Source organism: Chionomys nivalis, chromosome 3, assembly GCF_950005125.1.
Source record: "Chionomys nivalis chromosome 3, mChiNiv1.1, whole genome shotgun sequence".
In the NCBI taxonomy this organism is placed as follows: domain Eukaryota; kingdom Metazoa; phylum Chordata; class Mammalia; order Rodentia; family Cricetidae; genus Chionomys; species Chionomys nivalis.
In genome coordinates, this window is record NC_080088.1 from 40,852,660 (window position 1) to 40,867,217 (window position 14,558).

A 14,558-nucleotide genomic window follows, 5' to 3' on the forward strand; every position below is an offset into this window, starting at 1 on the left:
CGTGAACTCTGAGGTTGGGATCCACATCTGAGCCCACGCTGTGCCCTCTACAGCAGTCAGGTTGTTAGTGATTAGCAGTGTTTGCTCAGATGCAGGACCTGAGTGATGTAGCCAGAACAAGGTCATGACCAGCTCCTGGCTCTCAGCAGTGGCATTGATGAGCCTGATGCTGAGCTGAGGTCCAGAGGAAGCTTGGGGGCTGGGAATGTGTGGGTATGTACACCCTTACATAACTTGACCTGCTCCCTTCCCACCCGACACTAGAATTTAGTGGGATTCAGAGATTTCTTCCCAAGCACAAGGATGGGGCTAACCTATAAGGCCAGCGCTTGCCACAGGCTGAACTTGGGGCTTCATGTCCTTTTCCTGCCAGCTGCAGTCATAAGGCATTGTTGGTTCTCAGTGTGTCCGTCTGTCTAGCCCTAGAAGTGACAATACAGAATGCCTGGATCTGGCTGTCCCATGAGCTCTCCGCCCCGGGGCAGCCACTCAGCCATCTGTGCTGCTGAATAACTCCTGCATGAGGGGGGTGGCGAAGGGGTGCGTGTCTTGAATGCGCAGCAGCTGCTGGGTCTGCTGGGCGTTGATGCTGCGCAGCTCAGTGAGGACACCCATAATCTTCAGGAACAGGAACCTGCCGGCAGCCAGAGAAGTAGGGGCTTCAGTCCACCCTTCCCGTCCCACCAGACTGACCCTCTTCTGAGAGCACACAAATTCAGTCTCAGAAAATCCACGATCAGCCAAGCGAGATGTGGAATCCCTGCAGCCTATGCGTGAGAAGGCAGAAGCTGCCGTCTCTCTGCCTTTCCTCTTCCCACCCCCGCCACCTTGAGTCCTGCACACGGAGACCTCTGTACAAAGTTCAGACCTTGCAGGTGGCAAACTCATAGATTAATATGGAGGTGAGGAGAGTCGTCATCTTGGTCAATCTCTTGACTGAGTCAATACGGCTAGGACCCTCAGGCTGGATTCCAGTCCTGCATCTCTTGCTGCATCCAACATCTGAACACACTTACCTTGATCTCCCCAAGATAGGTAAGGAAGCTAGCACCTTCACCCTCCTTGCAGAAGTAACTGTACAGATAAACATGTAAGCACCACCACCCCCTAGCATCCCAGGATACTGAGCAGGCCAAGCAAAGAGCGGATCTTCAAGTTCATGCCAGAATACCCAAGACTGGCCTTAATGCTCAAAGCCTTAGGCACATTGTCATCAGCTTTGTTGCTGTCATCACGCCTGTGGTCATGGACTGGGCACTAGGACATGGGAATCCGAAGGCTGGCGAAGACATGGGAGCTCTTAATCATGCCAGTCTCCGAACAGGTTTTCTTGACAAGCCTGAGCTTTGATAATCTTGTAGCTGCCAGGCTCTAGCCCTCCACCCTGTGTGATCCTGGGCATCGCCTTGACTCCCTTATAGCATGGTGTTGGAATCCACCTGAGGGGAGTGTTCTGAAGGTTATGGGTTACAATATACATGATATGCACAAGCTTCTTGGCCCTGAGGTGGACACTTGGGTGTCAGTAGTAGCTATTATAGATGAACTGTCACTATGAGTGGTGTCACTATAGTTACTGCCATGGTGGTTGCTTCTGGGAGAGACAGAAGAGTCAGCCTTCCCACATCTTGACAGAAATGTAGGGAACCCTGGGCAGACAAGTATCCCTTCAGGTAGACTCAGGCTGGAAGTCTCAATAAAGTGACAAAACAGTCCCAGAGCCTTGGTCATCGGAAGCTTCCCCAGGCATGGTAGGGGCTTAGAAATCAGGCCCAAAGTGAGGCAGCAAGAAGGTTTCCCCTCATATCTGCCCCTCCCTGCTCATCCTCACCTGTGGGCAGGATATGGCCGGCTGCACTCAATGTAGGCCTTCAGGGTGAGGGCAAATCGCTCCTGTAGCTGATCCACCACACTGCGCTGCACCACACCAGGACGGTCTGAGAAGGGAAGGGAAGAGAAAGGAAGGCATTGTGGTGCCAGGCAGGGCAGAGAGGGACAAAGAAAGCTCAGTCCAGCCCAGGACAAAGGAACGGCTGGCCGACCACCCCAAACAAGAAGACAGAAGGCTGCAGTCTGCCTGTGCAGTGGGAAGCAAAGCTTATGGTGGCTGGGCCCTTCCCTGGGCAGGGAACTGCTGCCTCATGCAGATGACTGAAGGGGCCAGCAGCTGGGGGGAAGGGGGGCGTCACCTGGGGAAAAGAGGGAGATGGCCTGCATCAGCACGTACTCCTCCTTGTGCAGCCGCAGCTTCTTCAGCATGCAGTGGAATTTCATCATCGGATCCAAGAGAAGTTTCTGGAAGCCACCTGGGGGTGAGTATAGGGTAGACAGCCAGCACCTCAGGAACCTGCCTCAAGAACTCAGGCTTCCCTCATCACCCATTCTCCCTCGGCTGTTGTCTCCCTCCCTCCCTCTGCCAGGCATCTCTCGGGCACCATCAGGATCTTCGAAGCAGTAGGCCAGCCGACCGCACTCCCAGGTTCCAGTTTCTGTGTCGAACATCGTGTTGAACCTCAGTAGGCACATCTCAAAAGTGGCTCCCTTCAGCAGGGAAATCTGGTCCTCAATGGGCAGATCCCTGGCAGTAAGGACAGGAGGTGATGACGGCTCCTAGGCGGACTGTCCACAGGCTGGTACGAGTCCCCAGCTCATAATCCAAAAGTTAGAAGAGGAAGAGATGGAGCAGCCTCCTGAGGATGCAGTTCCTTCCAAGTTACCTCCAACCTCTCTCCCTCATAACCCAGGCCATCAGGTTACTTTACCCACTGAGGTCTTCTCTCCACCCCCAGGAACGCTCTATGCTTCCTTAGCTCTGTGTCCAGGACCCTTACAGACTGCCCTGTCTCTTCCAACATCCTAGACAGTCTCTGACCAACATTTAATGTATGGGTCTTCCTTGCTAGCCTCATAAACTTTTGCCTCTGTGTGCCTACCGGCAATGATTGCCCCTTTAAGTAAGCCCTGGTGACTTTTCAGGTCATGAAGTGTCTTCCCTTCCCAGAAGTGTTTCTAGAGAGCAAAATCCTGCACATGGCACACCTTGCACTGGAAAGAGCTGCTACCTGATATTGAATGTAATTCATGTTCCTAGCTGTTTCCAGTAACGAAGACCCAGTGTCCCATTCCGGCCATCTGCTCTCTGCCTGACGGTGTGCTCCTTGCATGTGTAATTCATCCCCACTTGCCCCCATTGGGCAAGGCAAGGTGGAGGACACTGGGCATCACCCCTAGCACCACAGACTGCATGTTATGGAGTGCTGGTTCCCACTCCATCAGGTCCCAGGTTCTCTTGCTGACACCATTTGTCATGGTCATTGTCTCCATGCCCAGCTCTAGGGAGATGCGGTCTGTGGATTACAGGAGCAGCTATCCTCCCCATGGCCTACTTGATACCAGACAGCTGGAAACCCCACATCTCTCTTCTATGTACTTCCCTCCTTGGCCTTCCAACTCAACTTTTAGTCTGCAAATGTCCAATCATGGTTTCTGTCCTCATGGGGAAATGTTCTTCAGATTTTTTTTTTAAATTTCATCAGCCCTGTGTGGTAGCTTGAATGTGATTGGTCCCCATAAGCTCATAGGGGGTAGCACATCTAGAGTGTGTGGCCTTGCTGGAAGAAGCGTGGCACCGTGGGAGCAGACTTTGAGGTCTGCTATGCTCAAAATACCACCCAGTGTCTCAGTTTACTTCCTGTTGTTGCCTGGGCAAGATGTAGAACTCTCAGCTACCTCTCCAGCACCATGTCTGCCTGCACACCCCATGCCCCACCATGATGACAATGGCCTGAACCTCTGAACTGTAAGCCACCCAATTACATGTTTCCCTTTATAAGAGTTGCCATGGTCGTGGTATCTCTTGACAGCAATAGAAACCCTAACTAAGACACCCTACAAGGTTGCTATGATCAGTTCCCATTCCAAAATGGGAAAGCTGACTGTCCCTCAGCAACAGAACTAACGAGCCATATAGACTTTGTACCCCAGTAGCAATGGTCCCCCGGGGCAGAGACATCACAGGGTCTTTTGACCCCAGCTTCGTGGGACTTTACCACAGATTACACCCATTGTTCCCTCAAGACCTACCTGAAGTAGGAGATGACCTTGGCGAAGTTGATGACGCCCTTGAACATGTAGGTTGACACGTCCGCCAGGTGCGGCAGCAGAGGGATGATCTCTTTGCCGTCACTCTTGCAGGGGGGTTGGTAGTTCCAGATGCTGCCGTCCTCTCCCCGCAGCTTCAGAGAGATCTTCATTGGAACCGAGTCTTTCATGATTTGGCTCCACGTGGCGGGGTCTTCCAACAGCGAGGCTGGCAGAAACTCTGGGAGCTCGCAGCCACTGTTAAACACCGCAGGCAGCTAGGATAAAGGGTAGGAGGCAAAGAGGGGAGGTTGTGTGTTGTCACAGACAAGTAGTCCCCACATAGGCTTCTGATGACCAGCTGCAGTGTGAGAAACAAGATCATAGCCGTGACTCACAGGTGCCCTCATGTATACATAGCCCTTGTCTGACAGGCGGTGTTCTGTGAATTAATAGCCATAGTCCTGCATTGCCAGTGTGAAGGGTGAGGGAGGCCTCCTTGCCTAGTGTGTCCTAAGCATCTCCCTTTTTTGTCTAGGAGACAGAGTAAGAGTTTGGAAGCTGTCCATCAGCGGTTCTCAACCTGGAGGTAGTGTGTCAGATATTTACGTTACGATTCATAACAGTAGCAAAATTACAGTTATGAAGTAGTAAAGCATTTTATTGTTGTGGGGCCTCACATGACCTGCATTAGAAGGTCGCAGCATTAAGAAGGTCGAGAACCACTGCTTTAAATGGAAACACAGATACTGGCGGCTAGACCATTCTTTACTGGTGCAGTCGCCTGAACTACTTGTTCAGGAATTTTGGAAGAGGGAGGGGTGACACTGGGAGTGAAGACAGAGCTAGCCAACAAATGCCCATTCCAGCAGGCCACCCGTTCTGGTCCTGGCCTCACACCTCGGTGTGGGCAGCATGCCAGCCTCCACTATCGTCACCCGGCTCCTACCTGCTGCGGGCAGAGAGTAAAGATTCTCCAACCTGAGTTGGCCGGGGAATAACCAAAGGGTTTCTCACCCCAGAGTTTGGGGTCAGGGAAAGAATTTTGAGATTTTCCCATTTCTGGCCAGTTCTCAGAGAAACGTGATGCAGACCACCACAGCATGAGCGACCTCGGAAAAGTGACTCAGTACTGAGGAGCTGGCATAGCCATGGGCATTTATCACAGCTCTAAGCCCCTACCCGGAAATCCTTGAAGTGGGAGAAAGTGGTGTCAAAGGTTTTCATCTGAGCATCCATCAGCTCCTGGATCAGCGCCTGCTGCTCTTCAGTCAGCCCCTGCCCCCCGGACGGTGGAGCCTCCATCTTTTCCCTCTTCTTCCTCTTAATCAAGGCCCGCCTCTGCTCCACAGCGGCGTCCGACATGATCACTGTGAGTTAAAGAAGCAGATTCAACAATTGTGCCCCTTCGGGGTCGTCCTCCCCCAGCCCCCACAAACCACTAGAGTTACTAGGAGACTAAAGAAACCGTGCAGGGACAGCTGAAAAGAAAGAGGACACGGCCCTGGCAGGCATCTCCCACCACACTTCCTGCAGCAGAGAACCTGTGTCTGGTATCTCCGAAGTCCCACAGGCTCCCAAATGCACACCAGCTCATGGCGTACCATGGTGCCTCGGCTCTCTGGAGCCTGTCCCAGTCCACCGAGCCTGAGCCCCCTGCCCTGCCGCCACTCACTCTCCTTCTTCATGCCACTCTCCAGGCACTTGCGCAAACGACAGGCCTGGCACTGCCGCCGTGTCTTCCGGGTGATCTCGCAGGTCCCCTTGCGGAAGGGGCACCTCAGCCGGACATTGCGCTTCATAGCTCTTCTGTGGGACAAGAAAGAGCATTAGGGGCACCGATGTGGGATTCCCCTCTGTATGCTGTGATTACCATCAATGAATAAAGAAAACTGACTTGGCCTGATAGGGCAGAACAGAGCTGTGGAGGGTGAGGGGGAAGGGGACACACTAAACTTAATGCTGGGAGGAAAAAGGCAGAGTCAGGGAGAAGCCATGAGCCTCCTGGAGACAGATGTACTGAAATTTTGCTGGTAGTGATGCACAGATTAATGGAGATGGGTTAAATTAAGATGTAAGCGTTAGCAAATAAAAAGCTAGAGCTAATGGGCCAAGCAGTGATTTAATTAATACAGTATCCGGGTGGTTATTTGGGTCTGAGCTGCCAGGCAGCAGCCTCTTACAGGGCACTCAGCTCCTGGGCCAGGCGCTAGAGGCCATACCACCTGCCTCTCCAGCCCTTGCCCACGACAGACAGGACACACTAGGGATTTTACAGAACATGTGTAGGCTGGCATTCTACCCCAAAGTCTGGGACTCAGAGAGGAGACCTCTGAGATGATTCTGCAGACAATGAGACATTCTTTTCATGCTTACCTATAGCTCCAGAGCCTCTTTCCAGAACAAGACAACTGCTGGTTCCAGGCCTTTCCCCAATCACCTCCCATCCGTCTTCATACTTTGTTACTAATGGTATCCATGGAGATGTGCTCCTACCTGGTTTTCTCAAACTTGGAAGAGGGAGCCAGAGGAACACTGCCACCTCCACCCCTCACCTCCCCTATCCCCAGCAGCTTCTGGACCTAGGCAGCCCCCTCCCTTCCCCAGCTCCCCTTCTAGTGGGCTCTGATTGGCCTGGGGTGGGGAGGTTGGAAGCCCAGGGTGGGATTGGGGTGGGGGGCTCTGCTGCAGCTTGTCACCAGCCAGAAGGGTGCTAAAGGGCCAACACCTTCCCAGAGAGGCAGCTGTGACTGGGCACTAAATGATGTCAGAGGCTCTGGCAGACCACTCCATAGCCAAGCCATTCTGGGTTTCCCACCGAGGACGCTTCTGCTGCCCTAAATGAATGTTTCCCTTCATTTCTACATCTGGATGACCTTAGTGTCCCTTGGCCCTGGCCTCTCCCTGTTCTGTCCAACAGTGCGGGAAATGAGAGAAGCTGGCTTGGAACCCTGGGAACAGAACGGGGGTATGCTGGGAGGCCTGAAGTAGAGACCGAACTCACTGTAACTGGCAGGCTTGAGCTCAGCTTAGAGGCTCAGAGCATCTGTCAGCCTAGGGGTATGTTCATGGGTGTCACACTCATATTTGCCTCAGCACTAAGAGACCTTAATAATAGCCCACTACAGGAAGCCATGATTATCATGAAACACACTGCCTCAGATCTGTGTGAACTGAGAAAGACTTAAACAAGATATAAAAGAGTCTCTCATGCTGTGGATTAACCCTTTTGTACACTGTGAAGATGTGTTGCTCTCATTGGTTTAATAAAGAGCCTACTGGCCAATAGCGCTGCAGAGAGAGGTTGGGCGAGAGCCAGGCTGAGAGAATGCTGGGAAGAAGGGCAAAGTTGGAGGGGATGCGAGCCAGATGAGGAAGCAATACATGTAGAAAAATGAGGTAACAAGCCATTAGCCACAGGGTAGAATTTAGATTTAAAACAAGGGTTAATTTAAGTTGTAAGAGCTAGTTAGTAACAAGTCTAAGTTACCAGCCAACCATTTATAATTAATGCTAAATCTCTGTGTGGTTATTTGAGAGTGGTTGGCTGGACAGAACTCGATGGCGATCCTGATAGAAAGCTCTGCCTATTATATTTAGGTATGTTGCTTGTATCCCTGCTCTCTCCAAGACTTTTATCATGAACAGCGTTGAATTTTGTCAAAGGCTTTTTAAGCATCTAATGAGATGATCAACTCATAAATACCTTTGGTAATGTTGCAGGATACAAGATTAACTCAAAAACGATCAGTAGCCCTCCTTTATACAGATGATAAACAGGCTGAGAAAGAAATCAGAGAAACATCACCCTTCACAAGAGTCACAAGTAACATAAAATAGCTTGGGGTAACTCTAACCAAATAAGTGAAAGACCTGTATGACAAGAACTTTAAGTCTTTGAAGAAAGAAATTGAAGAAGACACTAGAAAATGGAAAAATCTCATATGCTCTTGGGTAGGTAGAATTAAGATAGTAAAAATGGCAATCTTACCAAAAGCAATCTACACATTCAATTCAATGCCCATCAAAATCCCAGCAAAATTCTTCACAGACCTCAAAAGAACAGTACTCAACTTCATATGGAAAAACAAAAAACCCAGGATAGTCAAAGCAATCCTGTACAATAAAGGAACTTTTGGAGGCATCACCATCCCTGACTTCAAACTCTATTATAGAGCTACAGTAATGAAAACAGCCTGGTATTGGCATAAAAACAGACAGGAGGACCAATGGAATAAAATCAAAGACCCAGGCATCAATTCACACGCCCACAAACACCTGATTTTTGACAAAGAAGCTAAAAATATAAAATGGAAAAAAGAAAGCATATTCAATAAATGGTACTGGCATAACTGGATATCAACGTACAGAAGAATTCAAATAGATCCATATCTATCACTATATACAAAACTCGAGTCCAAATGGATCAAAAATCTCAACAAAATTAGTCATATTGAACCTCATAGAAAAGAAAGTGGGAAGTACACTTGAACACATTGGCACAGGAGATCACTTCCTAAACAAAACCCCAGTATCACAGACAACTGAGAGAACAACAATTAATAAATGGGACCTCCTGAAACTGAGAAACTTCTGTAAAGCAAAGGACATGGTCAACAAGACGAAATGGCAGCCTACATAAATGATAAAGTTTTACTAACCCCACATTGGACAGAGGACTGATCTCCAAAATATACAAAAAACTCAAGAAACTTGACATCAAAAGAACAAATAATACAAATTTAAAAAATGGGGTACAGACCTAAACAGAGAACTATCAATAGACAAATCTCAAATGGTTGAAAGACATCTAAGGAAATACTCAACATCCTTAGCCATCAGAGAAATGCAAATCAAAACAACTCTGAGATCCCATGAGATCCGACACTTTGTCAGAATGGCCAAGATCAAAAATACTAATGACAACTTATGCTGAAAAGGATGTAGGGTAAGGGGAACACTCCTCCATTGCTGGTGGGAGTGCAAACTAATACAGCTGCTTTGGAAATCAGTATGGTGATTTTTCAGAAAATTAGGAAACAATCTACCTCAAGACCCAGCAATACCACTTTTGGGTATAAAAAAGAAATCTCATTCATACCACAAGGACATGTGCTCAACTATGTTCACAGCAGCATTATTTGTAATAGCCAGAACCTGGAAACAACTGATGCCCCTCAACTGAAGAACGGATAAAGAATATGTGGTACAGTTACACAATGGAGTACTACTCAGCAGTAAAAAATAATGACATCTTGAAATTTGCAGGTAAATGGACCTAGAAAAAAGTCATATTGTGTGAGGTAACTCAGACCCAGGAAGACAAATATAATATGTATTCACTCATAAGTGGCTTTTAGACATAAAGCAAAGGAAAACCAGCCTACAATTCACACAACCCCAGAGAACCTAGACAACAAAGAGGACCCTAAGAGAGACATCCATGGATCTACATAGGAAGGAGAAAAGGACAAGCTCTCCTGAGTAAATTGGGAACATGGGGGTCATGGGAGAGGGTAGAAGGGGAGGAGGAGGAAGGGAGCAGAGCGGAGAAAAACGTATAGTGCAACAAAAATAATAAAAATAAAGAAAAGAAAACCTCTGCCTATACTCTCACACCTGGCTTGTGCAGCTGTGGGACGTTTGAGTAACTAGGAACAATCTGAGTGAGGCAAAAGTAGAGAAACGGAGCAATACAATCAACCATGCAATTCTCTTTGAGGCGAAGTCTGTGTAACCGGAAGCCATATGAGGGAATCGGTCCCTACGAGATTGCTTCATTTGACCATCACACACGTGGTTATGACCAGCTGAAGTCCGCATAAATATCAGGGACTGGAAGGCATTAGAGCAAAGGCAGCAATTACTGAAGAATTAGCGTGAGGCTGGCAGTGTTTTGTATCCAGTTTGTAGGGCCAGATAGAATGTATTGGTGTGAAAATTAAAAAATTAAGAGGCAGGCCGGGCGGTGGTGATGCACGCCTTAATCCCAGCAGAGGCAAGTGAATCTCTGTGAGTTTGAGGCCAGCCTAGTCTACAGAGTAAGTTCCAGGATAACCAAGGTTGCACACAGAGAGAAACTCCGCCTCAGAAACCAAACCAAACAAACAAGCAAAAATTAAGAGGTTGCTTTACAAAGACCTCAGAGCAGCTCTGGGGCTTTTCAGTGACTTTGCTGGGCCCTGTGGTTGGGATATGATCTTTACCAGGTAGGAGAGCCTTTGGTGGATCTGGACAATTCAGACTGTCATGCAAATCAGGTTCTTAAGGTGCTAAAGCATTAATGGACAGGGGGAAGGGGGGAATGAATGCTGGGACCTATTTGGGTCACATGAACGCAAATGTGACAGTATTCGTGTCAAGCCAGAGGTTTCTGGGGGCAGGGGATGCTTGTCTCTGGAAGGCTTTAAAACCTGAATGGCAGTGCACCAAAGGGGGGCAGATGGAGTGGGAGATAAAGCAGGACTGGTGGCCCCCACTGTAGGAAGCTGATCCGCTGATGGGGTGACAAACAGTGGCCACAGTGAGGGCCACACATGAACATCACAGGCACCATGCTGAGTTCTAGATTTCTTGGTTGCCTACTTGTGTGTAAAGCGCTTGGGTTTAATTGCAATCTACAGTCAAGCGAATCATATTACAGGCACTACTCCAAACCACTGTGTCAGTGTGAGCAGAAGATGGATACAGAGACGGGTGTAAGCTTGTCCTGGGGGTGGGTCATTGTCTTCCCTCCACTCTGCAGTCTTTACAGTATACATTTTCTCCCCGTTAGGCAAGATGGGAGCCTGTAAAGCTGCCTACCCAAAGGCTGTAGATATGTAACTATCGATTTCATCATGAATTGGGAAAGGGAGATATTACACCGGCCTTCTCAACAGCCTGATGTAGACGGGGAGGAAGCCAGACTATTGGTGGAGAAGGACTGTAGCTTATGAAGAGCTGAATTTGGCCATCCTCTTCTCGAGCATCCACGGCACCCAACATCGCTCTTTTTGGACAGAACAGCTGGCAGAAGTGATTAGATCGTGTCATGCTATCCTGGACCTCGACAATACTTTTCTTCACTGCCCCCTTAGCTACTGAATCCCAAGAGCAACCTGCATTCCATAGAGCAGTCAGAAGTGGGCCTCTAAAACATTCCCCCAAATTACCCCCCATGGTCTTGTCTCGCAGTTTGTCACGGAGCCGCGCTTGCTTTGTTATCCTGTCTACCCTCTGTAAATAGGATTTCATTCCATAGATGATATGTTAGTCTCGCAGAGTTAGAAAAACCATCTGAGAGATACACAAGTACATTGAAAGAAATAAGGATGGGAAATCAGTTAAACAAGGCACAAATTCTTCGGAATATATGGCCAGGTAAGGTGCATAAGACAGATGATGGTATTACTGAGAAAATCCTACAACCTATGCCTGTAAATCTAAAATGGATACAGATGTTCTTGGGTCTCCCGGGGTCTTGGTGGATGTCTGTACCCCATACTATCCAAGTTTTCTATCATTTCTATAACTTGATAAGAGGGAGGTGCGGTGTAGATTGGTACAGAAAAAGTGTTTGAGCCACCTAAGAAAGATCCTTGTAGGACAGGCTAAACAGTCGCATCTCGAAGTACCTCAGGGTTCCTTTGTGTTACCAGCCATTTAGAGGGTTGGAGGGAGGATGGGCGTGACCAAAATCACCTGAACCGGCAGTGCCAGTATGGCATTAATCCCACAGTGGAGAGGCCCAGGGTCTCATTAACAGCACTAGGGCAGCCATTGCCAGCTGTTTATGGAATGTGAAGGTGGAATCCACTGCCAGCTCTGCGGTGGTAACAGTGAAAACATCTCGTGCAATTAAGTTTTAGGCTGGAGGCCTTTTGGATGCGGCAGAATCAAACTCTGCAGAGGTGACACGCATGTTTCCAGCAATGTATGCTGCATCTACTCTGTCAGCCATGCCACGGCCATGAAGTCTCCACTGGGACCAGTGGTTTTGTTGTTGTTGTTTTGTTTTGTTTTGTTTTTATGTTTTTTGAGGCTTTGAGCCTCCCCTGCAGACCAGATCAATATTCAAGCCAAATAAAGTGCCGGATGGGACGACACCTACTCATGTAGATGCCCGAGGCAGAGGGGCTGCCCAAACAGGAATGGCCAGCTGCTGCGATACAAATACTGACCCCACTCACAGGTGTCCAGGGAGAGGTCCCCAGCTGGTACCTTGGGCAACTGAGGAGAGGGAACCTGAAATGACCCTATCCTATACTGATGAATATCTTGCATATCACCTTAGAACCTTCATCTGGCGATGGATCGAGATAGAGACAGAGTCTCAATTTGGAGCAACGGTCTGAGCTCTTAAGGTCCAAATGAGGAGCAGAAGGAGGGAGAACATGAGCAAAAAATCAGGACCACGAGGGATGCACCCACCCACTGTGACAGTGGAACTGATTTATTGGGAGCTCACCAAGGCCAGCTGGACTGGGACTGAATAAGCATGGGATGAAACCGGACTCTCTGAACATGGCGGACAATGAAGGCTGATGAGAAGCCAAGGACAATGGCACTAGGTTTCGATCCTAATACATGAACTGGCTTTGTGGGAGCTTAGCCTGTTTGGATGCTCACCTTCCTGGACCTAGATAGAAGTGGGAGGACCTTGGACTTCCTGCAGGGCAGGGAATTTGGACTGCTCTTCAGTATCGAGAGGGAGGGGGAATGAAGTGGGGGGAGGGGGAGAGGAGTGGGGAGAGGGGGAGGGGAGTGGGGGAGGGGGCAATGTGTGGGAGGAGGGGGAGGGAAATGGGAAACGGGGAGGAGGCGGAAATTTTAATTTAAAAAGAATTAAAAAAAAAAAAAAACAAATACTGACCCCATGTAGCTGGTGAAAGGAGAGGGAAGAGTAGCCAGCGGGCTGAGGGGAAGAGCAGTGTGGGGAACAGTGACTCCTCAGACTAGCCCGTAACAATCTGCACGGTATGCAGAGGCCCGACTTTAGGGACGACTCACTGAGAAATGGAGGATTCAGAGTTGCTGGTTTGTCCATCATGAGGACAAACAGGTGCAGAAGGAAATGTATAACAGCATTTCACAAGGACCAGGGCTCTTCATGGGTTCCTACTAGCAGCCATGGCCCATTGTTGGCAGCCTATCTGTAGTGAACGGATGTTTGTTGAAGTCTCCCTGGGAAAAGTCACACATCTGTCGGTCATGGGAATGTTTGAATGTCCCAAGTGTGGCCTTGAGGTGAGAACCGCAAAGCCCTTCCCTTCCTGTAGGTGAACTGGAGCTGTTCCTTCACATTTTGCTTCCTGCCTTCCCTTCCACCTTGGATCTGAGCCCCCGTGCTGAGGGTGGCTTTGCCAAGCTGTCACGAATCTTTCTGTCCTTCTTCTGATGATGGTGACCCTTTTGTCCAGACCTAACATGTTTTGAAGTAGGATTTTATTTTCTCTTTTGCATTAGGCTGTTTTAGGGAGGGCTTTTTTGATTTGTTTTGTTTTGGGGGTTCTTTTGGTTTGGTTTGGTTTGGTTTGTTTTTTTGGGGGGTCTTTTTAAAAGAAATGTGTTCCTAGATAAAATTATCTTAGCTTTGATTTATTTTATGACTACCATATGAGAGTGATTTGAACACTTGCCTTTTCTCTCTCTCTCTCTTTTTTTTTTTTTTTAACTTTTTGCTGTCCTTTTATTTTACTCAAGAATATACAGAGGAATAAAGTGTTATCTTAATGGAAATGATGTTTTCCTGGGTAGTAGATAAAGGAAGACTTGAAGATTAGGATTCCTCTGAGGTAGACATGTGTGTCCTAGAACATTTATTAGGACTTTGAATGGCCCATCAGCCCATACAATGACCCTAGACATCAGATCAAGATGAAGCCTTGAGACATCACCCAACCAAATTAATGGGAAAACCCACGCTAGAGGTGATGCAGTCTGTCAGTGCTGGCAAATGTGTGAGAACTGATGGGTGATCATACCTGAAGAATCCCTTGCAGCCTTCACACGTCATGACGTTGAAGTGATAGCCATTGGCCTTGTCCCCGCATACACGGCAGATCTGGAGACCGCCATCTTCCTCATCTACGTTGATGGTGGGTTTTTCTGAGAAAGAATCTGCTTCACGGCGGACAAGGTCAACACAGCTCCAACTTTCTTCAGGTCTCATCTCCAGATTTGCATCTGTGTGTCTTGGACTAAAACTGGGGAAAAAAAAAAAGCACAGGAAATGAAGGCTGTGTAAAGGGAGATAGGGGAACACTTCCTTTTGAGTAAGGCTCACATTTGGGTTGGACGCTGGACCTGACATCCCATGGGGAAAAACTGTAGGTTATTATTTGAATTGTTGTTAAGATGTAACCACTGCATTTTTATGCATAGTCGGGGCTCTAGGCAGAACACTTAACCCAGAATATGGGAAAGAAAAGGCTCTTATGGGAGGAATAAATGAGCAAAGATGACGATGTCTGGAGTGGATTATGGAGTCACTGAAT

General features: G+C 48.3%; 1 protein-coding gene across 2 annotated transcripts; it reads right to left on the reverse strand.

The window, feature by feature from the left end:
• Positions 1–489: 489 nt before the first annotated feature.
• Nr1i2 (nuclear receptor subfamily 1 group I member 2) lies at positions 490–14,242 on the reverse strand. Of its 2 annotated transcripts, none has more exons than XM_057765851.1 (8): positions 14,046–14,242; positions 5,756–5,889; positions 5,263–5,450; positions 4,084–4,358; positions 2,436–2,578; positions 2,190–2,306; positions 1,832–1,937; positions 490–634 (listed from the first exon to the last, which is right to left on the reverse strand). In XM_057765851.1, the coding sequence occupies exons 1-8, from the start codon at positions 14,231–14,233 to the stop codon at positions 490–492; spliced, it is 1,296 nt and encodes a 431-aa protein (XP_057621834.1). In that variant the 5' UTR covers positions 14,234–14,242. The 2 variants fall into 2 exon arrangements, with proteins under 2 accessions (XP_057621834.1, XP_057621833.1); XM_057765850.1 differs by having other exon boundaries at positions 4,084–4,235; positions 14,046–14,233.
• Between the last annotated feature and the right edge of the window lie 316 nt (positions 14,243–14,558).

Coding starts and splice junctions, on each gene's coding strand:
- Nr1i2 (XM_057765851.1), bottom strand. CDS start 14,233: ATGAGACCTGAAGAAAGTTGGAGCTGTGTTGACCTTGTCCGCCGTGAA. Junction 1,938..2,189: donor CATCTCCCTCTTTTCCCCAG/GTGACGCCCCCC, acceptor TTCCCTTCTCAG/ACCGTCCTGGTGTGGTGCAG. Junction 635..1,831: donor CGGCCATATCCTGCCCACAG/GTGAGGATGAGC, acceptor GGCTGCCGGCAG/GTTCCTGTTCCTGAAGATTA.